Raw genomic sequence first — 25,285 nt, forward strand, 5'->3', positions numbered from 1 at the left:
GATTATTCAACAAGTCGGTATATTAGGTATCTGGATTTGTGGAAGTGTTGTTTAAGCATTTTTGTTTTTAGTGAAGGAAAATGTTAATTATAATAATCAAAATATTTGTATCTTGAATAACCCTGTTGTTACCTCGAAAATGGCAAAATACTAATAGCTAAAAGTGTATAAATAAAGAGAGAATTAACATTGGAAGTAAAAGATTGGTTTCAGAAACGAATTAATTAACAATGTGTAAAATAATTATAACACTTTGGATCCAATGGAACTCTTTAATTCTTTTGGTTATTATTTGTTGAATAAAAAAACACAAAATACATTACAAGTATTAATATTCTTGCCTTTAGAAAATGTACAACTCACGCCAAATCAAACTAACACAATCTACCTAAACACAAACTACTTCATAAACATTCCCGGGAAATATGTCTCTTTACTTACCTACAAACACAAATGTAAAGATTCTATATTTTTCTGGTGTAGGAGCCCATTGAGCTGTGTGAGCGTTTATACATGGAAAGAAAACCCCCTAAAACACATATGTATTATAAATATATGATAATATTCTTTTCAATAAGTTATCTAAAGTTGCGTTAAGTGTTAGGTAAATATAATATGTAAAGTTTAATAAGAGCTTACATCCCTACGTTTTTAACGCCATATTAAAAGTAGATATTCATTTAAATTATGTCTATGGTATAAAAAAACTTATAATTTTTTATGGTTAAAAACAGATCTTATAGCCTGATAAATTAAGCTTCGTAGTAAACAATATAATAATATTAAAAAGCTCACAAAGAATTGGCTCGTGGGGCATTCAATGAAAATGACATTTTGTATTATAAATAAAATGAACGAATTATAATATATAAAGCTTACATGAATAAAGTATAATATTTATAAAATATGAATTTACTTGTGCTAATCCTTGTAATAATCTGTTCAAGCAGAAGACGACCCAGCTAAAGTTGAGAGCAATGTAAGGGCTGAAGATTGTCATAATTGAGCATGACAACGTGGCGACAAATAGTGGATATTTGGAGCCGTACTTTCTGGCGACCTCGCCTATAGGTATCTGAGGCACCATATAAGCCCAAAATAGAGAACTGAGGATAATTCCCTGCTTAGCACTGTCCCATTGCAGAACCTGAAAACATAGTACTCATAGAACAACTTTAACAGTATCATCAAGGAGTTTGCTCTTCACGAACATTTCTGGAGCAGTTAAAATAATTGGTAGAAACGTTCAATCTCCAGCCATATAAAGCTTCAATACAGCAGTTCCGGACAGATTCTCTATGAGGGTCCCCATGGGGACCTTAATATGGATGACGAGATATCCCTAAGCACATCAGAGTCAGGACGTAGCCAGCGACGTTGTCCAAGGGATCCGAACCCCCCCCCCCAAATGTTTTTATTTACTTTTTAGCAAACGAATAATTTAGTACTACTGGCATGTACTGCTGAAGGATCACCCTCAAGATTGAAACAAGTCAAGAAAGTTTTAAGGAACAAAATGGGAAATAGCTATTGACTGCACTTGTCTGCACTTTACTGCACTTTCTGTCCACTAAATAAAAATATCAATCGTATTGACCCGCCAAACTTTTTCCTGGATACATTCATGCTCGGAGTCAATCCAAAGATTGCCATATCTTATGATTGATTGGTTATGGGAGATCCTCATCCAGACTAACCACACCCCGTTGCAATGTAAGTACAGAATTCATGTTTTATGTACCAACACAGTTGAGTTGATTTTCTTTATAAAAATATGTTAATCAAATGAAAAGTTTTCCAAACCGGATGGTACCAAGATTATTCCTTTAAAATATATCAGAGTCTGGGCATGTCTAATTTTAAATACGAGCAAATTAGTTTGGAATTCGGAGACAACATATAAATAAGTGTTTTAGTGATCTCCAATAAACTAACATGATTAGACAGATAAGGGAGGGATTAGCGGTAGGGGACTAAATTCATATTATATAAAACGGACTTAATTGGCATATCATTTTTAAATGACATAGTAAACATACCTGAGATAATAGCGGGCACTGGAAGATATGCCAGTCACCTGAGGATTAAAAAAATTTTTAGATTGTATAGCAATTTTTTGTGCCCTGAATACGGAGTGTGAAACAGTTTTTATAAGTACCAATGAAATACATAAATTTCTCTTAAAACATTCTATAGTATTTTGTTGAATATTACTTATTTTATTATTGATTAAACTATATAAGGCCAGTGTGGAGGAGTACGAAGTCCGTAGACATTTACAGTGAAACCAGAAAGCACTTATTATGTAATATGACAGTCCTATGATAATTTTGATTCGGAATGTTTTATGTTTCGGTGAAATTTAGAACTTCAAAACCTGCCACTAAAGCTTATTTCAGGTTTAGCCGTGAGGAAACATTTCTCGTTTGAATCAATCATATTTTACAGCAGAGTTTGCATTGTTGCCAAGATGAAAGAAATGTACATAACTCGTCTGAAGAGCTTACTACAGTAAAAAAGCGTCTACTGCAAGCCCTTTACTATACTTACGGTCAAAGGTATTCCCGGTGCCATAGTAATGTTTGACTTATTGACATGATCAAGAATATCGTGTGTTGGTCTACATATATATTGAGAGAGATGTTGATGTACAAGTTATAGTTCTATGAACCCCATTTAACTCCCTATAGGTGGTTGATCTCCATAATAATAGTTTTGTTTTTCTATTTCAGTTATGAGGCATGTGTTTGTGCACGAAGCTACATCTTTCTAGGACATCAGGATGTAAGCTGTCTAAAAACGTTTAATACGTTAGGATTTCTGTCAGATCAATATTTGGTAAATATACAAATCACAGAGTACCCCTTGGTTTGCCTGTTCGTACCATTGGATGAATTGTACTAAAAGATTCAAAATTTTAGTAAATTACACATTTATGCCATGACTTTTTAAATTATTTTAAAGGCTCAAGAGTTTGCACTTTGATCATGTAGGAGAAGTAATGGATATGTTAAATAAAGGTGGTTGTAGTTACAGAATTCGCTAACTTAGATACAGCGAAAGTTTGGTGTAATGAAATACAACTTTGAGTAGCTTGATAAAAATAATACTGTAACTATAGATCCTTCTAAGCTCCTAATAGTATTAGACAGGTCAGTAAATTCTCGAAATGACAGAATATTTTACTACTCATATTCAATACCTGTTTAACAAACAGAAAACAATACGTGAAATTAAAAGACAAAATTTGTTACTATAAAGGCATTATATAATCATAGATCGCAGCTGCAGACACTGAGACATGGTGTGCCCCAGGGGTCTATCCTGGAGCCTATATTGTCCTTATAGTACATAGGAGGTTTACCAGGGGTGGTGGAGGGGTTGGTTGGTGCCGCTTCTATATGCTCATGGTTCAAATGATAAGAGGCATGGCAGTATTGAAATGAGATCATGTATTGATCTAAGCAGGATTAAGGATATTTTTACAAGAATATTTTATTAAATTTAGACAAATCTATATTTTTTCTAAAAAAGCAATACAGATCAAATTTCAACCCTATCATTTTTTTAAGCAATGAAAACTTAAATATAAGAATTTAGCTTGGGGTAAACATGTAAACCACATTACTGATAAAAACCTACTGGTTTCAGCGCCAAACGTTAAAAATTAGTAATTTAAATATACTTAACATATTTCTCATTGATCCAGTAAGTAGAACGGGCGCCACTTTAGCGCTAACATGGGCTCTTATGGAGTTATTCTGGACCAATGAGAAAGCAGCAATGGCGGCTAGGCCACGCCCCCTGCCCCCCTCCCCTCCCCCCTCCCACACCCCCCGCCCCCTCCTAGACCCCCTGCGACGACCCCCCAGCCAATGGGAGAGCAGCAAGCCCCCCACCTTACGAGAGCGATGGCGGACGAGCGATGGCGGACGGTGTCATGGCGGATGAACAAAAATTTGTGTCTCCGGCGGCCGGTATCCGAACCCGGGCCCCTACGAATGCGAGACTGTCGCGCTGACCACTGGACCACGGAGACGAGTTGTGCGTGGCGGCGCGATATGGCTGTACGTGCGGCGCGGGGCGCCCGGCGTTATCGGCGATCAGCTGTAGTTTCTTAGCTTTGCGACTGTGGTGCTGCTATCTGGTAGAGACGGTTCACAACATGCTGATAGCGGCAAGTGAGGACGCAAAAAAAAAGTATGCCTACTGTAACACTATTTTTCTTAGCGTACGTGTGCGACTGCGGTGCTGCTATCTGGTAGAGACGGCTTACAACATTCTGGTAGCGACAAGTGAGGACGCAAAAAGTATACCAAGCCGCCCAGGATTTGAACCCTGGTCCCGCGGAACGTAAGACGAGCGCTTAGACCACTCGGTTGGCATACCTTTAAGAGCGATGACTGCTCTCTCTCGTGTAGGCGAGCATAATCTCATTACAGCACATGGTGACAGAGCGGATACAGCTGTGCATTCCAATGACTACAACTGCACATGTGTGTACCAGGCCATCTGTACGCCTTACTCTGTCAATTACTGACCCAAAACGCAAGCGTGAAGGTGAATATGGTACTTTACCGTACGGTTATTGTAAAAAAATCTAAAACCAGCTAGAGTCGGAATCTTCAGCTATTGGTATTTGGTGACCTAGAGACGGAAACATTATCACAGTGAAATGTAGTGATCTGTTAATGATAACCGGAGACAACAATAAAAGTAACTCACCCTTTTTGGAAGTCTAGTAGCCTAGTACTCTCTCCAGCCGTTCCAGCCACCACCACCACCACGCAAATCGAATTCGTCTTCTTCTTCTTCTTCTAGTGTTGAATATCCACTCTCGGATTCTTCTGATTCTGAGTCCCAAAAAAACTCCCAACCGCTACTAACACTACCCCAGGAGACTGTTGAAGAGGTGAATGAGGACGATCTCGAAAGGGGACACTGTGGTGGTGATGGAGTCGACAACAGGTCAATAACACGTAAATACAAAGAATAAGCAGCAATAATTACTGATATCATCTTAACCGAGTCGGCGCGAACACAGTACTGAGTGAGAAGACCCACAATTATGAACACCAGCAACTGCATGTGGTCACCACATGTGACGGTACATCTCCTGCATAGATGCACTATCTAAAAATAGCCGGGAGGCGGGGGCGTTGCAGAAATAACACACGTGTTTACGTCCGTACTACGTTTATTAAAAGCGTTCTGATTACATACATTTCCAAATCTTAACATCTACTAAAAGTCCGTTAACACCCGTACATCTAACTTTATACCTTTTAGACGACGTCATTTCTTGTAGATCACTGTCATCTAAAGTCTTTTCAAATCTCACCGGTAGAAATGTGACGGCTGTTTTGGTGCTGTCCACTTCTACGAGTAACATCACTGCCTTCCGGTCAAATTTAGTGTCCACCTTCTTTGCCTCCAGGATCCTGTAGCCAGCTTTCCGTGTCAACTCTTTTATCGCCATCTTTGGTGTGGGTTCACCATGCTTCTCCAGGGACGAAAGCTTTGTAGAAAGTTCCATTTTTCAATCTGTAAAGGAAAACCGACAATCTGTATAGCGAATAATCTTAACAACGAGTTCATCGTAAAACTGTTAACTTGGCTAGCGGATTGAGAATAACTATGCGTGAGCAACACACCGCAAATAGAGAGCGCAGTCGAATATCTTAAAGAAAACAGTTAAATGTGTAGTGTAGTCACTTACCTGTAATGAGAGCGTCGACACGTAGACGAAGAGTGACTGTGACGATCAGCTCGCCACAGGTAGTATATATACCTTGGAATGAAAGTGGAGGTAGTCGCGGCTGTGGTCGTGGCAAACTGCCAAGCTGAATATAGACAGGAATGCAGCGTAGTTGACCCACGTTTCCATCACCACGGTAGGCTTTGAGCCAGGCCGTAGGGGTCTCGGCGCGTTTTTTATTATAGTGAGTTTCCCCAGGAGGCCTAATCTCACTTAACAAAGAACACTGAACACGTTCAAGTTCTCAACTCAATGCCGAACCTCTCCGTGTCACCTCTCTTTGCGAGTGGGCCCCAACCATCGCCCACTCTGTCGTGATGGCCACTCCATAACAAATTTGCCACCTCCGAAAAAGTAAACTTTTTTTTTTGTGTCCTTGCGAGACCGTTTAGCGAGTCCGTTAAAGTTCTCAACTAAATGCCGAACCTTTCCGTCTCACTGTCAAGTACTCGCAAAAACTTTTATATTTTGCAAGTGTTTTTTCTGCCCCACGTGAGCTTTGAAGTTTTCAACTTAATGCCAAACTCCTTAGCTCTCGCAAAGCCATTTTTTCCAGGAGTAGTTCTCAACTCAATGCCGAACTCCTCCTCCTTCCGAGAAGGACATTTTTGTACTAATCTACATTATACTACTAGGCGGACGCGACAAGTCACTTTACTTGGTGAAGCCTTTCAATATGACTTGTCTCATCCAGGTGAAGCTGAAGCATCTCTCAGTCGGTTTCATACAAGCCACTTTACTTGGAGAAGCCTTTCAATGTGACTCGTTGTAACTTACAGAGGATGAGCGAGATCCGATTCTCAGTAAGATTCCTACAAGTCACTTTACTCAGAGAGGCCTTTCAATGTGACTCGTGAAACACAAGCAGAGAATCGGTTGTTGACCACTTTACTCGGTGAAGCCTTTCAATGTGGCCTATCGTAAAACTGGAGTTTTTCTACGGGACACATTACGCTTCATCACTATAATAATTACAATGGTCCTGAAGAAACTTTCCACTAAGGTTTTGGTACAATAGTATGTAATCCCAGTCCAGCTGTTCAGCAAAATCGTGTATAAACTGCTCCGATAGAACCTGGTGACGACTTATTACTATCCAACAGTAAGTGTCAAAGTTCGGCATCATTTCACGTAAAATGAATTCAGGAAGGCGAGCATTTTCCAAAATCGTGGTCCAAATTACTTTATGCTGAAATATTCTCAACATGTCAAACGAAAAAGTATAATTTGCCGATAAAAGCTTCCAATTCAGAAAGCGACTAAATTTCAAAATGAACGCATCAGTGAGCACACCGACAGGCACTTTGGGCTCTCGAGAAATGAGGTCCCATACAGCAGCGGTAGCAGCAGCAGCTGTACTCGCCATGCTGACACGATGTAATCTCAACAGTGACCGTGAACAGAATGACTACTAAGCGGACTGGTGAGTCTGTTTATTCAGGATTTCAAAACGACATCTAGCAGCGTGCATTGCACACCGTACATCTTCATCACGGCCGCTGTGTTGCGGTAGGTAGCAGGAAAACCGATGCGTTCCTTTACAACTGCATAATGTACTACTGTCATAACATGCCAGGTTGTCCAGCTCACAAACGTTAGAGTGAAACCGTCTTAAAAAATTCGCTTTCTCATGACCACGTGTATAAATTATGGTAAACGGCTTGCACAGGTTGCGAATGACACTTCCACTGTAAGGGAAATCGCCTTCTTCCCACAAGATCTTGTGATAGTTCTTCTCTAACCACAGAGCTGTTGTACGCATTTTCTTGTTTAATCTCTCCCTAGGAAACGGAGGTTTGAAAACAATTTGACATTGAAATGAATTAGCCACAATGGCAAACTCTTTGATTATAAACGGTTTTTTGTTACCTTGAAAAGCTTGAAATTCAACTACTGCCACATTCATCGCCGCTGGAATGTGGCCAACGTTTGTAGCACTGGACGTCATCAAAAAGTCTGTCGCAAAGGTGACGTGGTAAAGCCTCAGGCGGATCAACGTAACCCTCGTCCGGACTTCCGTTGTTAGGCAATGCTAACACATCACCGACGTAAGATCTCAATAGATCCTCCGTTAAAAACAACTCGTTGATTTGACGTGTTACGCAGGGCAGACAGTTGGTGAACTGAGTCCACTCGTCTACGGACAGAGTTAATGTATTCTTTCCGTCGTACAGTACAACGTACTGCTGACCAAATACTCTACGTACCACCATATTCTCTCCACTTTCGCTTTTAGAACTACTGAATCTATGCACGCCTGTCGATTCCAAGAGTCCGGTGATTTGGTTCGCGCACCCTAATAGAATGTTGAACATTTCAGGTTTCCAAAACGCAAACGTTCCCCTTTTACCTTTCATCAAGATACCGACACCATTGTCGTGATCAACAAACAATCCTACAATCAAGTATTTGGAACAATCAGGATTCAAAAAGTAAAGAGACTTTAGAAACACACCGGTAACTAGATTCGGGAGATTTCGTTTTGAGCTTTTACGGACTGATTTAACCTTGTCTATTTCCATTGGTTGACTCACCAGCTGGTCCTCCTCCTCCTCCTTGAACACAGCATCAGCGACTGTAGCCAGTATGTCTTCACTCTTTCGCTCCATGATCACGAATGACTCTGTACACCTTGAGCAAACCATTAAGTACCTGACGTATTAGTCACTGGCTTATACAATTACATACCTCCTCCTCCTCCTCCTCCTCCCCTTCTTCCATAGAGGATATCGTATAGTCACTATCATCTTCTATGACATCGTCGTCGTCGTTTTGCACAGTGTTATCGTAAATTTCATTTAACAGTCTGAATATTTCATCTTTCCGCCTGTCAATCATTACACATACACAAGTGTCTGGTACATCTTGACAATCCGGTGCGGTATACGCACATTCGCAATAATGCATGTAGCCATCACTCGTCCGTTTCATTGTTGTTAACTGGTGATTGCGGATTAATCTACGGATTTCACCGACCAAATCAAGGACAATATTTATCTTCCGTGAACCTTCCATCGTGGCGTCCAATTTGAAACTGAAAGATTCTGTCATTTGCATCGTGTTTTATTCACGTTACATCATCTTCTTTACCGTGCCCTTGAGCATTGTGTAAACGAAATACGAGTCATGAAGCAGTAGACAGTAGGCTGTGGTGTTGGCCTTGAACGCTTCCGTAGCCTCAAATTCTAGCCGCACATCGACAGGTCCAGACTTGACCGAATCATTTTGGCGTGAACAATCAATCACATACAGAGGTGTTTTATTTTTAAACGTGTCCAGACTGACGTCAGGCCACCGACGACCGCCTAAATCGCCATAATAGGAGTTTTGAAATCTTACAAACATTTCATAGAATATAGCGGTGTCTCCGTGAATGTTGTCATAAGGGAAATATTGTGTATTTAAATACAGGCGGATGTTCGATAACTTACAACTGTCAAAACATGACATGTCTTTCTTTAAGTTGTTTTTCCTTTCTGTCTGGAAAGCTACAATCACGTATCGTGGTTTCTCCAATTGAGAAGAAGTTTTTATAGTCCATGATTGACGTTCAGTTTGCGGCAGTACAGGGTATTCGTGCAACTCCCACGATCTAAACGGTATATGTATTGGAGTATCTTTTTCAACTAGACGTAGGATTTTAGCACGAAACAAGTCGGATACAGAGATGTGAGGCACCCGCCAGTACAGATTGGTGATCTTCAACGTGTGGGTCGCTGCGTCATCGCTAATAATAGCGTTGGCATCTGTCGCCGACCGCAGCAGTATCAACTCTTGTTTTACATTCACAATTATTCGCTTGTAATCCTCTGCGAATCCCAACAACAACCTTAAAGGCACAGAAAATGAGAATTTGTTCATTTCTTTCTTTCCACCGGGGCCGAACCAGCATGCATTTTCCAGATTATTTTCGTCTTCCGCACGAGCTGATAATATATTTTTTAACGAACTGGCTATACCTACATTCTTTGTGCGATCAATTTCCACACCGCCAATCTCGTATCGGATATCATCAAAGAGAAAAGCAATCGCGTTGTTAACCAGAGACACTTTAGCATCTGTTGTACCGTCAGCTTTCTTACCGCTTACTGTACCCACAACGTGTAGTGTGCTTTCAAAAGGAGCTGTTATTAAATCCTGATAACTGATTGGTATCCGTATTTCATCGTTATTATTAAACGTGGTTGAAGCATACGGATTATGTGTGTGATATTCCAGTCCGGTAATGATTTCATTGTACTCAGCGGGACTCTCTATATCGAGCATTTTCACGAATTGCGCCGGTGTTAACTTTAAAGCCAAGAGAGCGCAAGAAATTTGCGTTAGCAGAAGTTACCACTATCAGGCGCGACGGTCTAATGACCTGAATTATGTTCACACCCTCCTTAAATACTAGACCCATGAGCACCCACTTTCTTTATATGCAACCTCAAAGATAACGTTTCACCTCTGAGATTCACAGGATTGTTGTCTTGATCTTTAAGCTCGACAGTTATGGTGTGCACCTTCTGAACGTTGAGCGGTAAATAAATCACTGTACCAGGTGTCTCGACTATTTTATACCCCGGCTCTACTTGTGGAAAGAACTCGTGAATAACGTGACTCTCTACACCGTTATCAAACGAGCCGCGAACAACGTTGCACTCAACTCTTATGCTGTTCACCTTGAGAATATTCACAGGCAGGTCTGAAGTGTGTACTTTATTAGCTTGCAGCACCTTTTTGCTGAAGCCCAATATCGATGCAATTGTGCCTTTCTTGCTGAAATCAATCTGCACGTTGCTTTTAATCTCGGTCTTAAGAGTATTGTTATTTGCATTCAAGCGGACTGTGATCCCCTCCGGTAGTCTCCCCTGTATATAATTCGCAATATCTTCTACTTCGTAAGAACCTTCCTCAAACGTTATCACTTCATCATGGTTTCCGTAATAAAATTTATCGTTTACATTCTTTTCAATATTGGGAATAGAATTGAACGTGCTCAGATCTATCAATCCAATTACGTAATCGCCATCACTGGTGTCGTATGGAGGAAATACGTCACAAGTTATTCTTGAACCTTTCCCGCTCAGGCAAAACATTCTTTCCGCTGAGAAACTCTAAGCACAGATGTCCACATACAACTGAATCAAACCCCTGACGACTTTGATAATTATACTGTATGTCAGCGGTGGGTCCGAAATAGTATATGAGTTCCCAAGGAGGGCGAAGATTTCCGAAACTGTCAAAATAGCTCACATTATGCCGGCGTTTTCTGTAGCAAACCCAATGAGTACCGTCACCGTAACTTGAGTCCAGATTAACTATAGCTGACTCGTATTTTCTGGGCCCTGTTTGAGGTAACGTGTCACGCATAAACACCCCTCTAAAATTGGGAATGCTTAGTTGTTTAGCGTAGTGTATCAACTCGAAATTTGTCAACGGTCTTATCGGGATCGAGATTTTTTTTTACAACAACTCCTCTTCTTCTTTCTAACACCAGCTCCCCTCTTTGGATAAGGTTTTAGGTAAAGGCCCCTACCTTTCGTCTTTCCGCTCTTCTTCTTAACAACTTTCCTTCGTCTCTTCCCACCACCACCACCACCGAAAGCCGTTTTAGCTTTCATCGCACCAGTTACCGCTAAAGCAGCTGCTCTTTCACCTATAGTCGCGTCTGACGCTTTTACTCTATCCCAAGCCCGCTTTGCCAACTCTTTGTCTGCTTGATTGCGATGCTCCGAGTCACTGTATTTATCGTAAGCTATATCGTGAATACGGCAGGCTTCATCCAATAAATTCACCCCCTTCTCACCCTAGCGATTCTTTTTTTCAAAAATGTGCCAGGTCCGCAGAAAGAATAGCCGGGGATGTGTGCTTCAAAAGGTAGAAGGTCAATCGCCTTGTTAATAACACTAGAGATAATACCTCCTGCTCCTCCGATGGTTCGCTTTCGTCTGACGGACGACCCTTTGCGCTTTGCCATTTTATCCGCGCCGTGGCCAAAACCAGACTGCAGTGTATGGCTTGCAATCACAGTTTATATAATTAGTCTTCCGATCTCATTATTTTCGTTTTGGCGTTTAAGAAAAACGGATCAACAACGTTTGAACGAATCCACTGGTCTTTAGCGACCGATCTAACACTATCACCAGGAGGAGCGAGACGTATATAGAAACTGTAAAACACTTCACTTAAGACACGAACGAGATAGTTCATTGTCACAGCATCCTGCATTTCGGTAGGGTCTGCAACTAACCCTAACTTTTTGTTTGCAAACTCCCAACCGTCTTGCTTCTTTGTAACTGTGTTTGCGTTGAAATAGTTGAGCGTCACAGCGTCACGAAGCTCGACAGGATCGGCCACTAGCTTTAGCCTTTTGTTTCCAAGCTCCCAACCATCCTGCCTTTTTTTGATAGTGTTATTTTTGAAGTAACCGAGTGTTAACGCGTCATCGTTTTGTTTAGGCTCCCCAATTTGATGTAATCTAAAGCGCTGGAACTTGTAAGATTTATCCTTTAAATCTTTTGACGGTATGTGTTCGGCCAGTTGAGCGAGTGGTAGAGCATCGTATGGTCTTGTAGCTTTACTTATATTGCTCAATCTCTGTTTCCGACAGTCAATTCCATCTTTCCCGATTATCACCGATTTACTGGTCAGCGTTTGTAGATTTACGGCGTCGAGATCATCTTCTGGACTTTTTACATGTCTTAGACGCTTCCCGTTAATGTCGTAGTCACCTTCGGCCGTCAGCTTGAATCCATCTCCTTTTGGTCCCCTTAACCCGCCTTTTCCAAACTGCCTGGATCGCCGTCCAAACTTGTCAACACTCATTGTGCAAGTGATGGCGAGTCACGAACTTTACTCTTTATAAATATCTTATCCCAGTCGATATATGTATGTGCATCAACGTTAAAGTGTGCTTGAAACCTACCAACAGCTACGGTACTGTGTACTCTATTGATCCAATGGAACAATTGAACCGCTAAAAGCTTCATAGAATTTTCTTGTGAATCTTTCAAGCTGTTTAACTTGTCGGTTAAAGTAATCATTTCGGTCTGCAGATCTCCTAACTTACTGATCAACGTCTGTAGATTAACAGCGTCTAGTTCATCTTCAGGGTTCCCTAGATTTCTCAGACGTTTTCTCTGCACGTCATAGTCACCTTCGGCAGTCACATTGAATCCCTCGCCTTTCGGACCTTGTTTAGCCTTTGTACGCTTGAAGCGTCGTCCAAACTTGTCCACACTCATTTTACAAGTGATGAAGACTCCTCCTGTACATTGCTCTTTATAAATATCTTATCCCAGTCAATATATGTGTTTTCATCAGCATCTAAGGCGGCGTGGAAGCGAGCTGGAGGTACGGTAGTGTGTATCTTGTTGATCCAGTGAAATAGTTGAACTGCTAGACGTCTTATAGCTTCTTCATTTGTATTTTGTAAGCTGTTTATTTGATCCTGCTGAATAAGCGCTTGATTCTGAAGGATTGCAATTTGAGAGTACAGTCTTCTTACATCTTTCTTTAGCTTTTTGTTTACAGTATTCATAACTCTCTGGATGTCTTGCTTCTTCAGAGATTGTGGCCTCTGACCAAACTTATTGACGGTCATCTCATCAATGATCTGAATCTCGCGTTACCATCACCTGATATAGTCTTTGATTCTTTCAATTCTTCAATGATATTTATAATCTCGTTCTTGTGGTTCGTGTTTCCAGCTTCAGCGGATGCCACCAACAGCCTAAGACGGTCGCACAACTCATTTGGATCGTTCCAGTAAACCGTATCGGGATCTGATAGTGATTTAGTCACACTATGAGCTTTCCTGTCAGCTCCAGAACCCTTAACTACTTTTGGAAATAAGTCTGAAATTACATACTTATACTTGAGCGACGTGTTGCGATTGATAACTCCATTTGGGTTATAGTTTCTTTTATGAGCGCTAGTTTTCTTCAGTATATCTTTGTAAGCGATTTTGTCTTCGTCATTGTAGATTTCATCATCTGGTATTCGCTTGAAAATCAACTCGTACAGACCCTCTTGTGGCTTATACGCCACATCATCTATTCGAATACTACCGTCCTCATCAAACTGCAATTCTTTATTGCCAACCATTAAAGTATTTTTTTCGTAACGAGGACCGTAAAGATGGTCAATTTTAGATGAACGCCCACCCAAATCCTTCATAAGCTCTTGCATGTACTTTCTGGTCAACGGATGAGCAAAGCTGTCGGCGATATATTGGGACGCCGTCTGTAGACCCGTAGGTGTTGAAAGCATTTTTGTAATTTCGCTGTTTCCACCATCACCTTGGTCGTCTGTCTCAAACACTTCTTCTGCTCCAGAATCAAGTCTAGTGGAGACCGATGGTTTTAAATGGGAAAGATTAGGCGAAGAAAATACATTTGGTAGAAACTCTGAGTTTTCATCATCGTCATCATCTGCATCATCTTCCTCTTTCTTGATTTCCTTCTTGACATCGGTGTGTAAAGTGCGTGTCTCCTTGGTGTCACGCAATTCCTTGATCAACGGCTGGTATTGCTTTTCAAACATCTCCTCGGACTCCAATTCACCCCGCTTAAACCGATTATACTTTTGTTTTATAGCTTTCTTTAATTTTGATATCTCCGTCATAAGCTGCTTCTTGTTTCGCGTCATGATTGACACTGAACCCACAGCCTGCTATCTGTTTATTTATATAGGATTTCCTCATCTGTTCGAAAAATGATGAAGTATCGAATAATCTGCACTCGTCATACCGCGAAACTAGCCTTACCTCCACTCTATCGTCAAACCTTACCCTCTTCATGGCAGTTCTACTTGTCTAAAAAACAATGCCCGCTTCTTGTGTTTTCTAATGTAACGAATCACTTCTTTAAGTGAAACACCAGAGGTCAATGGTAGGCCGTAGTAATATCTGTCTGTCTCAGGATTGAATCTGGGTATGCGTTCTCGTAGCGTCATATCTCTAAAAATAAATGTTCTTTTAATACCGTGCCGCCACTGAGGGATCTCAGCGACCGTATACTGATCGTTTGACACTGTTCTGTCCATATATTCCTTCAAACGTTGAATAGGTCGATCAACGTTAGTGTTGTGCAACAGATATGAGTTTAGAAGAAGAAACTCATCCGAGTTTGCGCCGGTAAATTCATGCCAGCTTCTAAACAGGTTTGGTTGCGTTATTTTATACTCACCGGTTTTCGTTACCAAAGAGATGCCGAATTTTTCGCACTGCAGTGGTACTGTGGGTAATGCAATTTTCAAGAAATCTGCTGTGTACAGTCCTTGACATATGTTGTTCACTGCAGCAAACGGTTTACCCCGCCTTCCCATTACACTACTAGGCATTGGGCCGTAACTTACATTGTAACTTATGTTTAAGTAACACCGCGACCGCAGTGCACGTCTATAGAGTGTAACGGGGGATCTAACTGGTATACTGCGCTCAGTCAACACTATACATTTAGTGGCATAAGGTATATCACAAGCATACTTCAACATCCTTAAGTATATCTGAGTAAAGTTCAAACTACCGTGACTGTTACTGAGTTTCAATATCGGCTTGCCAAAGAGGTCGGGGAACGGTCTAAACCGAGACAGTAGGTTCATGGGTTCACGCACCGTACCGTTTAGCATGTCCTCATGGTAAATTACCAATTCAATAGGTACATTCTTCTCCTGACACTCGGCTATAAACGCTATCCACCTATCTCTGTTGTATATACGCTGGCTAGATGAAATCATCAACAGCACTATTGGCGGTAAGCTCCTGCTGTAGCAACCTGGTCTTCTATGACGCCAACAAAGTCTGTTATACGCATGACCGTGTGCACCACGTCTACTGCAATAGTTACCGCAAAACCTTTTCTTATCTGCGTAATACCACGTGCAAAGATTAGAGCTTACCTTTGTAAGTCTCTTGATACCACCGCAACCGGCATCTGCATACCTTCTAACGTCGTTGTAGTAATAGATCCGCGTACTCATAGTGACTCAAGGAAAGTGTCAACCCCAACGCGGTATCTGCCCTTATAAAGGTCGCGATCCTTGTCTATGACAAGAAATCCATGCTTGTCATTCCACGCTAGAGTGCATAGTTTTTTCAAAGAGTCATACGGCATGTCTGTATTGATGTGATCAGCGTACACGTGTTTAAGATTCATGTCATCCTGTTTAAAGAGTATTAAAAAATTTGCATTGTCTCGTATCAGTTGTTTGGGGATCCTGCTGTACGTTTGGCCAAGATAGAAAACATCGATATTGTTGTGACGGCCCATAGTGAAATAAGCGCGGATGTTGTCATGCTTTTCACACGCTATGTCGTCGAAAACCATAATGGAATGCGGTTTGGCTTCGCTAGGACTTATAACGGTGTTATTGTCATCTGAAGGAAAGTAACCAATCTCTTTAGGCAATACCTTTGCAAGAAATTGGTATTTGGGTTGATAAAGTGATTTAGAAAAAACGTACACGTTCTCGTAAACAAGGCCGTTTGGATCAAACAAGAGGTTGAACAGCACGTTGGTTTTACCGCAATTAGAAGGCCCTGCAATAATACAGCGTATAGAGTTTGGTAGGAGAAGACCGTGCTTGCTTTTTTCCAAATCTCCCCCTCCACCCACATACCGGTCAAAATTAGACACGGGTAGCTCCAGAGACTGCTTCACGACACGCATTCCAGCTGTTACTGACTGCGCATCGTAAATATCTATGTTTAAATATAGCTTGCACCAGCAGTCGCTCTCTCTCTCTCTCTCTCTCTCTTGGACGGAACATTAAGTCCTCAGATAATATGCTTCTTGTCTATCCACGTATCACTTGTTTTATCGAAACCTGTCCATCTAACAAGTACTTTATCTTTTTTTCTTTTTAATACTTTTTCAATTAGATAAACGTCACCAGTTTTTGCTTTGGCTAGTTCCTCTTTGTAAAAACCACCTTTTAACACAGTCCCGCTAGAGTCCATCAGAATGTATGTCTTTGGATTGCTCGGTTTCACGGCGAACACTGTGAATATTTCATTCGTCCAGTTCGGCATGTAACCTTTTTTAAAAACACGCTTGTACTTGCTAATTCTTACTTTATCGTTCACGTTGAACTTTGACTCGATCTGTTTTTTCCCTTTATTTCTTCTCGATTTTTCGATACGCGTCAGAATAAGCTTTACGTGTTTTTCCCTCACATCCTTCGGTTTCATACCGATGCTCCTGTGAACGGACGCGTTGTACTCCTTAACTATTCTCGGTAACATGGAGAGCCACTCGTAATTACCTCTAGCAGTAAACAGTTTCCACATTTTTTCTTTTAGCGTCCGATTGAGCCGTTCTACTATACTTGCTTTAAGCTCTGAGTAAGTGTTATAGTGATTTATTTCGTACGCCGTCATCAGTTTGTTAACATGAATGTTGAACCATTCTTTACCCTGATCGGTCTGAAAGTTCTTCATCTTATGCTTCTTCAAAATTGGTTCTAACGCTCTCGCTACCTCTAATCCGGTTTTACTCTTTAGCGGTACAGCAAAAGCAAACTTTGTTAAGCAATTTATCATCGTAAGTATGTATTTCATACCTTTGTTTTCACCAGCGTACGGTAGCATCTCTACAAGATCCGCTTGGTACAAATCGTCTTTACCTTTCAAGGTGACGCCACGCCTCTTGAAATTGCGACGAGCCGGTCTGTGTAGCTCGTTAGCTATTGCTTGACGCTTGTCCATTACGCAAATGATGAATATCTAAGTAATCTTTTATATTTAACCCCCTAAATTCTACAGCCCCTCCACCGCTGTAGACCGTGGCATGCTCCAAAAGACGCTAGTTCATGCCTCCGTTATCCCCCTGGCATTACCGATGGTTGTCAACACTCTGATCGACTGTCAACACGCCGACCGGGAATACCCATACAGCCCCAACCAACGCTGTATGCTGTGATGGGACAACGAGTTCCCACCTCCCTTCCTTGTCCGTTGAACAAGGGTATTCTCTCGAGCAGCGATAAAGACCGAGAGTATGATACTATATTCCCTTTAGTAGTGGTAGTAGGATTGTGGAAAGAGTTTATATAATCTAGAGTCTGCAGAGGCATAAATCGGATTAGTGGCTGAAATTAGCCTTATTGCATACTTCATATCATTATACACCTGCTGACGTAAACACGGGTTTCCGAGCGCTTTAACAGGGTGGTGGACGCTAGAGGTGCCCGTCCAGTGAAGGTTTCACCCATCTACATGCGTGAGTCCTCGCACCTTACATGGTCACACCTCGTAACGACCGAAGGAAAAGTTTGTTTCTACGGTGTTTAGACCAACCTCCTCGTCACCCCGGCTCTGGAACCGCGAATACAACAGCGCAGGAAGTGCGTCACAACATGTGTTGACCACATGTGCTAGTAGAGGCGCCGTTCTGCCACGTATCCCGCTCTCAGTACTGAGTTCGGCTCCGTGCAGAGTGCTACCAATTATTCTTGGTGCGTATCACCTATACTCGTTTCTCGTTGATACGTTTTTAATAATACCACTATCACGATCATCCTCTGCGTCATCCGTGGTCTCCAGTGCTAGTGATTAGTAGTTTTTTGCGGAATTCGCAATCAGGATATTCGGGTGAGGAAGATGAAGAACCAGAATATTTCCGGTGTCGTGGTGATGGTGGATGGAGTACGACTAAAGGGAATACAGTACAGAGGTAAATTTATTCATTATTTTCTCATTTTCGCTCCAAACTCAATTCGACTGTGACAATAGACTCATTACTTGTTAACATAATTCTGTATTGTCAGCATAAGGTACCATCTAACTGGTTTTTGACATTTTACAATAACCATAAGGCAGGGTTCCATACTCACCTTCGCGTCTGCGTTTTGGACCTGTAATTTTGAAAACCTTTGTCTCTTTGACAGTAACTATTTGCCTGGACTTTGTTCTCCTAATTCTGTTTTCTTCAATATCGAGTGTTACCCAGGTTTCACTAAGAACCATTTCTTTAAGTTTTTCAAAATTTAGATTTTTTGAAGTTTTTAGGTTAAGAGTGAGACCCTTGATTTTGCAGACAGATACAAAATCGTTTTTGTTTGTGGAAAAAACGCGATAAGCATACGTCTTTGGACCACCGGAAACAAATTCTACAATATGAGATCCGGGACCGTAGTCTTTAGCCAGCTCGTCTGTCATCTGCCCTAGGTAGTCGCCGGTATTTACTCTGTACAAGCCATTTTTGTATACGTACACAACACTGTCTGTATCGTAGTACAATACTTGTTTACCCAGTGCCTCCAGATGATCATAAAGCTTTAAACGGGCTTGACTTGTAGTGTAGGCAGCTAGGACAACGTTTACAGTGGCTAATGACTCGCCCACTTCTTCTAAATGTTGCCAGCTTACCAGGACAACGTCATCGTTGATTTCCTGTATTCTGTTTACGGCAACGCTAGAATCCATACACAGCTTAAACAGTTCCTCAGGGTCTCTGGTGATGAGCGTTTTTGTCTGGTTTTCTCTCTGCCCAAACTTACCCCAGAACGAGTTAAGCATTAACTTTGCTAGAGAGCGGAGGCCTTCGTTTTTCTCTATCTTTGACGGATCAAGCTTTACTCCCTCGTGGTCGTAATAATCCTGCACATATTTTTCCTTTTCTTCGTCTGTCTGACACCATGATGGATAGCCGGACGCCTCTTGTTTTATCTTTAGAAATTTGTCGATAAAGTCTGTAAACAATCCGCCCGTTTCGAAAGTGGCTACGTTGTACTCCCACAGCTCGTACATTTCAACAACTCTATAGCCTTTTTCAACTGCCTTCCGTACTTCATCCATCGTCCATGTGCCAATCAACGCCCTTTCCTCGTCACTGTGTTGACAGTCATCGTTGTTGAGCTCTTCACCACAGACATTGCACAGTACAAACATTAATTTGTCATTCATTCTAGCTGGAAGCACTGGATGATAAAGATCTTTTGGAGGTAGCATTTTGCACTTTAGCAAGCCCTCAACCTGCATTCCCCTCTCTCTGCACTCTTTGTCACCAATATAGATGGTAGGATGGGATATCGGATATTTACCGTGTTTACAAACGTAGGGATATAGGGAGCATACGTCCACATACTGTATTGTCTCATCTTCCGTACACTTGTAATACGTCATGGCATTTCCGGTTCTTCCTCCGAAAAATGCGTCTCGTGGATTGAGCGGTAAGGTGTTCAACACGGGATGGTTTTCCAAATATGTTAGCTCCTTTTCTGATTTTAGTTTATTAAAGTCACACTGCCACATCTCTACCACCTCATAAGGTGTACGTGACAGCTTCTCGATTTTGGCTCTTGTCCTCTCGTATCTGAGTTCGAGGGTGTCAGAAGGATCTTCCTTCAACGGTTCACCTCTTTTGTACGGGAAACACTTTGGACATCCGTGATAGTAACAACCTTGAAATTCATATATTCTGTCTCCATCAAATCCATCCACCTTCATTCCCTCAATGTTGACCTCTCGCTCTCTTCCTGCGTGCTGTATTCTAACACCTCGCCGCTCTTCTTCCCACGTCAACCATTGTAAAGAAATGCCAGAATGATTGTCCACTAATCTGTATCCTTTCTTTGGCAATATTCCGATTGTTTCAGGCTTTAAGAAATTACGCCTAAACGCTAGGTTACATGCGCTAGCTATGGTGACAGCTTCCAGAAACGGGTCGACATTGCATTCGGCTAAAAATAGGGATCTAAATTTAATACACGCCTTTGCCAGTATGTCAACGTCAGAGATGCAATATTCTATCAATTCCTTCTGAAAGTCAAACACATAGTTATTGCATACCTGTTCATTGTGCCATTTCTCGAAGTCTTTGTAGTTCTTTTCAAACATTGACTCTGGGCAATAGAATACTTTTGCTGGTATCGGTCCCACGTAGTTTTGGTTTGCGATCGTGTTGAACAGATGAGGGAAGTAGCCTTTCTTCATTTCGGGACCAAGATCAAAGGCTTTAGGAAGAGCGGACAGTGACATGGGAAAGTAGTTGAGAGAGTCAATGAAACGTACGTTGTCAAACTCCAGCAAAATTACTTTTGTCCCACGAGTAATGACTTCCGGTGTGAATTTGGTCTCTTCCAGAATATATCTCAAGATGAATTGGAAGTCGAATCCTTGTCCGTTATGAGCTATGACGCACACGTCTTTGTATGGTTTGCGAATTTCCATTACATAGTTCATAAAACTGGATATTGGGTCTTCCTGAAAGATTTTTCTGCGTTGGAGGCAGTTTTCACAAAACTCGTTATTATTTATACATTGGCTACAGAACTGTTCTGAGACGCACAAGTTAGCTTTGTGAACCTTGATGTCAGGCTCGTTCTCTAAACATTCGTCCTGACGAGTCTCCAGGTCAAAGAATATGTACAGAAAGTTATCATTCTTAGTGGGTACTTTGTTTTGGCGCATGTAACATTGATGATTAGCGGGTTTAAATTCTGCGCAAGTGCTACAATATACTTCACCGCATTCATGTTGTGTTTTTCTATGTTTCTTGTATATGTTTTTCTCACAGTCGAGACACTTCTGTACGTTTTTGCAGAGATCACCTTGGTGAGCAGCAAAGCAGCGCTGGTTTTTAAAGTGACGATTACACTCAGGGCAAGTTATTCCTGAATGCTCGAGCTTGCAGGGAGGTGAGATTGTGCTACAAGCAGAGCAGACATTAGAACATCGGTGATCACCTCTGTGGTCATACGGCACATGACAAGCTTCACAATAGAAATGGCAAGCGAAAGCTGCTGTCAAATTAGTTATCACGTTGAAGTGACCTTTGTGAAACAACAAGTTTATTTTGTATGAGGCTTCCGTATTGTTACCACTGAAGTATACGTCCCGCCCTTTTGCATTATAGCTGAATACTGTTATGTTATATTTCTTCAAGTGGTCTTGAAACTTTTCAAGTTCAGCTATACCAGCCCCCTCTTCTGAAATATTAACTCTTGCCTTTGCCATTAGTTTCTGTGCTCTAAATGTTTGTCTCTTAGCCATGTCCTGCCTTATTGCTTTAAGTTGAGGATCTTTTTTGGCATAGGCTTTTGCTACCACTATAGCTCGGGGCAGACACAGATTATCGCTATTCTTAATGACTACGATACCTTTTCGTCCTTTGCACTCTTCGCTGAAGCTATTGTATTTACCGGGCCTATTTCTACCTCTACCTACGGGCAGATTGACAACCGTACAAGACACTTGAAACGTATCACTAGAAGTGACAGATTCAGCGTTACTCTGTACAATACCTCCAAAGATTTTCCATAACACGTCAAGGTTAACTTCATCAGCTGGTCTAAAGGCTACGTATCCCGGATCTTTATTCTTGAAATTTAAACTGTTCAAAGTGAAACCTAGGTAATCTGTATCTGAAGCTTTAGCTTTCATTTGCTCTACAACTTCTCCGAACCCCCGCTTAATCCAATCCAGTTCAGATATTCCTTCAGGAGGACTGTTGAATTTAAACGTTGTCCTCATACCGTAAAGTCTAAACTTTTTGACATACGTTTCACTGGTGTTTACTAAATATACAGGCTCTAGCATATTTACCGACATGATATATGGCTTATTGAGAAATGTAGTTGAGGTTTATGTTAAACAAATATGACAATGTTATTTTAAATTTGTTTAAATGAACGGCTATCGTTGAGATGGTACAATGTAGCTATACACAATGACAATGACAGAATAGTGTTAAGTGAACAAGTAAGAAGCAGGCTTACCACAGTGAAGAGCAGCACGGTTAATGACTGGCCATCGGTCGGCCGCTCTATTTATATAGCGCTCCGGTAATGTTCGGTAACCTGAGCACCTATAAATAGCTGACTCACCGGTATGGACTGAAGACTAATGATCTGCACGTGGCTCACGTAGCTCCCAGGCTGACGCAATATGATTTAATGTTTCATGTTGGTTACTGTGGAATGCACATCTGTGTAGTTATTATTGGAGTCGTTGGAATGTGCACCTGCATCCGTCACCGAGAGAGGGAGAAGAGCCGTTGGAATGCACATCTGTGTAGTTATTATTGGACTCGTTGATCGCCGGGCGCCCCGCGCCGCACGTACAGCCATATCGCGCCGCCACGCACAACTCGTCTCCGTGGTCCAGTGGTCAGCGCGACAGTCTCGCATTCGTAGGGGCCCGGGTTCGGATACCGGCCGCCGGAGACACAAATTTTTGTTCATCCGCCATGACACCGTCCGCCATCGCTCGTCCGCCATCGCTCTCGTAAGGTGGGGGGCTTGCTGCTCTCCCATTGGCTGGGGGGTCGTCGCAGGGGGTCTAGGAGGGGGCGGGGGGTGTGGGAGGGGGGAGGGGAGGGGGGCAGGGGGCGTGGCCTAGCCGCCATTGCTGCTTTCTCATTGGTCCAGAATAACTCCATAAGAGCCCATGTTACGGCCAAAGTGGCGCCCGTTCTACTCCAGTAAAATATTGAATACGGAATAAGCATTTATGGGACGACACAATCAGCAATTTAGATAGGTTACTGTTCCTACAAAAATATCGCTGAGCGTCACAAAATATATAAGGTATAAATATGTTAAATATTTTTCTGAACTACTAACTTTGGTAATATATGTATTACATTATTTTAATTGATAAATATACCAAACAACTTTTTTATCGTATAAATAAAACACACACACACACATTCCTATATGCTCGTTGTAACAGACGTATCGTTTAACAAAATCTCTAATGTTTGCAGAAAGAAAACATATTACAGAGGAATGAGATATTTACATTATCTAGGAACAAAATGTATTAAGGACAACATCTGTTAAAATTTAACATAGAAGTAAAGAATTTTTTAACCAAGCCGCCTTTGTATTCTTTTGAGGAATGCTTTAATATAAAGAAAACCAGTTAGTTAGCTTTTAGAAGAATTGAAAATAAAAGTTTAAGACTTAAGTTACAATACACTTAAAAAATGTTTATATTTAACCAATTGGTCCTTTTCTTTTTACTTTGTATGAAATAGACTATGACTATACAAGTGTGATAGCTGTATGTGGTTGTTTATTATAAGAAAATTGTCAAGATAAATTGCTAGGTGTAGCCTATTAATATACAAGTTTTACAGATTCTGAATTAAAATACTGTACAGTGTGTATGAAAAAGAGGCCTCTCACAACAATGTGATGAAATAGTGTGGTCGTGGTGAACTCACCGGTATGCCAGAGCGAGAAGTTTTGTCAGTCATGGATACAATAGCTACAGACAGGTTGAGTCTCAGGGCATAGCATAAAAACATGCAGAAAAATGTCATTATTGCCTGCAGGTGTCGGACTCCAAAACCTATAAATCAACGATACTTTCGCTAAGTAATGTGAAACTTTACCGTAAACATAAAAAGGAGGCTATAACTCTACTAGTGAACAAAATTCACCTTGTCCTGCAGTTATTGTAATATTGGAGGTTAATGTGAAACATGATTAATCTTATTAAACTTTAACACAGAAATTATGGCAGTTAAATTTAATTTAAAAAGCTTCATTAATTAAACTAACCTGGAGGCCTTTGCACGAGCAGGATTGGCTCAGTCGCTTCTTTCGTGGTAGATCTGATATCGTTGGAAGTCATCTTACGACTGAATCCTCGGGCTGTTTGTTTAGTTCACGTCCTGTACTGGCGGTACTGTTAGTATTATACTGCGGAAACTATAGTGCCAAGTGTTTTACTATCAGCAGTGAGATAGTAGTAGTTTAACACAATGGAAATTGTTCTTTCATTAATTTTATCTATTATAATTATCGTTAAATGTTACATAATTTAACCTATATAATTGCATATTTTAGTTCAGTAGAACACCTCTGGAACTAGCGCTGATTATAAGTAATTCTATGCAAATTTAGTCGACTGATATATTTTAGATGTACGAAAAAGGAATAGGAAGGCTGAAGAACGTCCATAAGGTTTGTTGATGACACAGTACTGATCCTTTTTAATTCCTTCAACCAACTTTACTCTGATCTAGTAATTGTCTGGTTCTGTATAAGACCACATGGAGTTTAACTGGCAATTGTATTAAGCGGTATTATTCTATAGAATTATCGATTAAGCAGAGAAATTTCGATCACTTAATAGGTAGTAGTGTGACAATTTATAATAGTTGACAGTTTCAACTATAAATAAAACTATCAAAGAAGGAGATCCCTACTCGTTATTCGATAGAGCAAAGAGCTAATGCTCAGATAAAGATTGCTTAAAAGAATAATTTAATCAAGTTGATTCAGATTTTAGACGCAAATGACTACCAGTGCAAACGAAACAGAAGAATTGTTCCTCAGTCACAAGGACGTAGGGGATCCAAAGGGCCAAACCACCAACTTTTAACCTTTTCCATGATTTTTTAACTAAACGATTATTTTTATTTAAATAATTCAGTATTACTAACACGTTATGCTGAAAGATTGTACTCAACATTGAAACAGGTCAAGAACTTTTTAAGTAACAAAATGGGGAATTAGAGGTTGACTGCACTTACTTACTACTAAGATATCGGTCGTCTCAAAACCCTCCCCTCCACAATTCTTTCCTAG

General features: G+C 41.1%; 1 protein-coding gene across 1 annotated transcript in view; it reads right to left on the reverse strand.

The window, feature by feature from the left end:
* The window catches only part of LOC124367631 (putative inorganic phosphate cotransporter), a 34,404-nt gene extending 9,989 nt beyond the window's left edge, over window positions 1-24,415 (reverse strand). The window contains exons 1-4 of the mRNA XM_046824605.1: window positions 24,254-24,415; window positions 23,914-24,041; window positions 917-1,147; window positions 442-529 (exon numbers count right to left, since the gene is read on the reverse strand). Of these exons, the coding sequence (XP_046680561.1) occupies window positions 442-529; window positions 917-1,147; window positions 23,914-24,041; window positions 24,254-24,326 (520 nt within the window). The 5' untranslated portion in view covers window positions 24,327-24,415. The remainder of the gene's footprint in view (window positions 1-441; window positions 530-916; window positions 1,148-23,913; window positions 24,042-24,253) is intronic.
* Between the last annotated feature and the right edge of the window lie 870 nt (window positions 24,416-25,285).

This window comes from Homalodisca vitripennis, chromosome 8, assembly GCF_021130785.1.
Source record: "Homalodisca vitripennis isolate AUS2020 chromosome 8, UT_GWSS_2.1, whole genome shotgun sequence".
Taxonomy (NCBI): Eukaryota; Metazoa; Arthropoda; class Insecta; order Hemiptera; family Cicadellidae; genus Homalodisca; species Homalodisca vitripennis.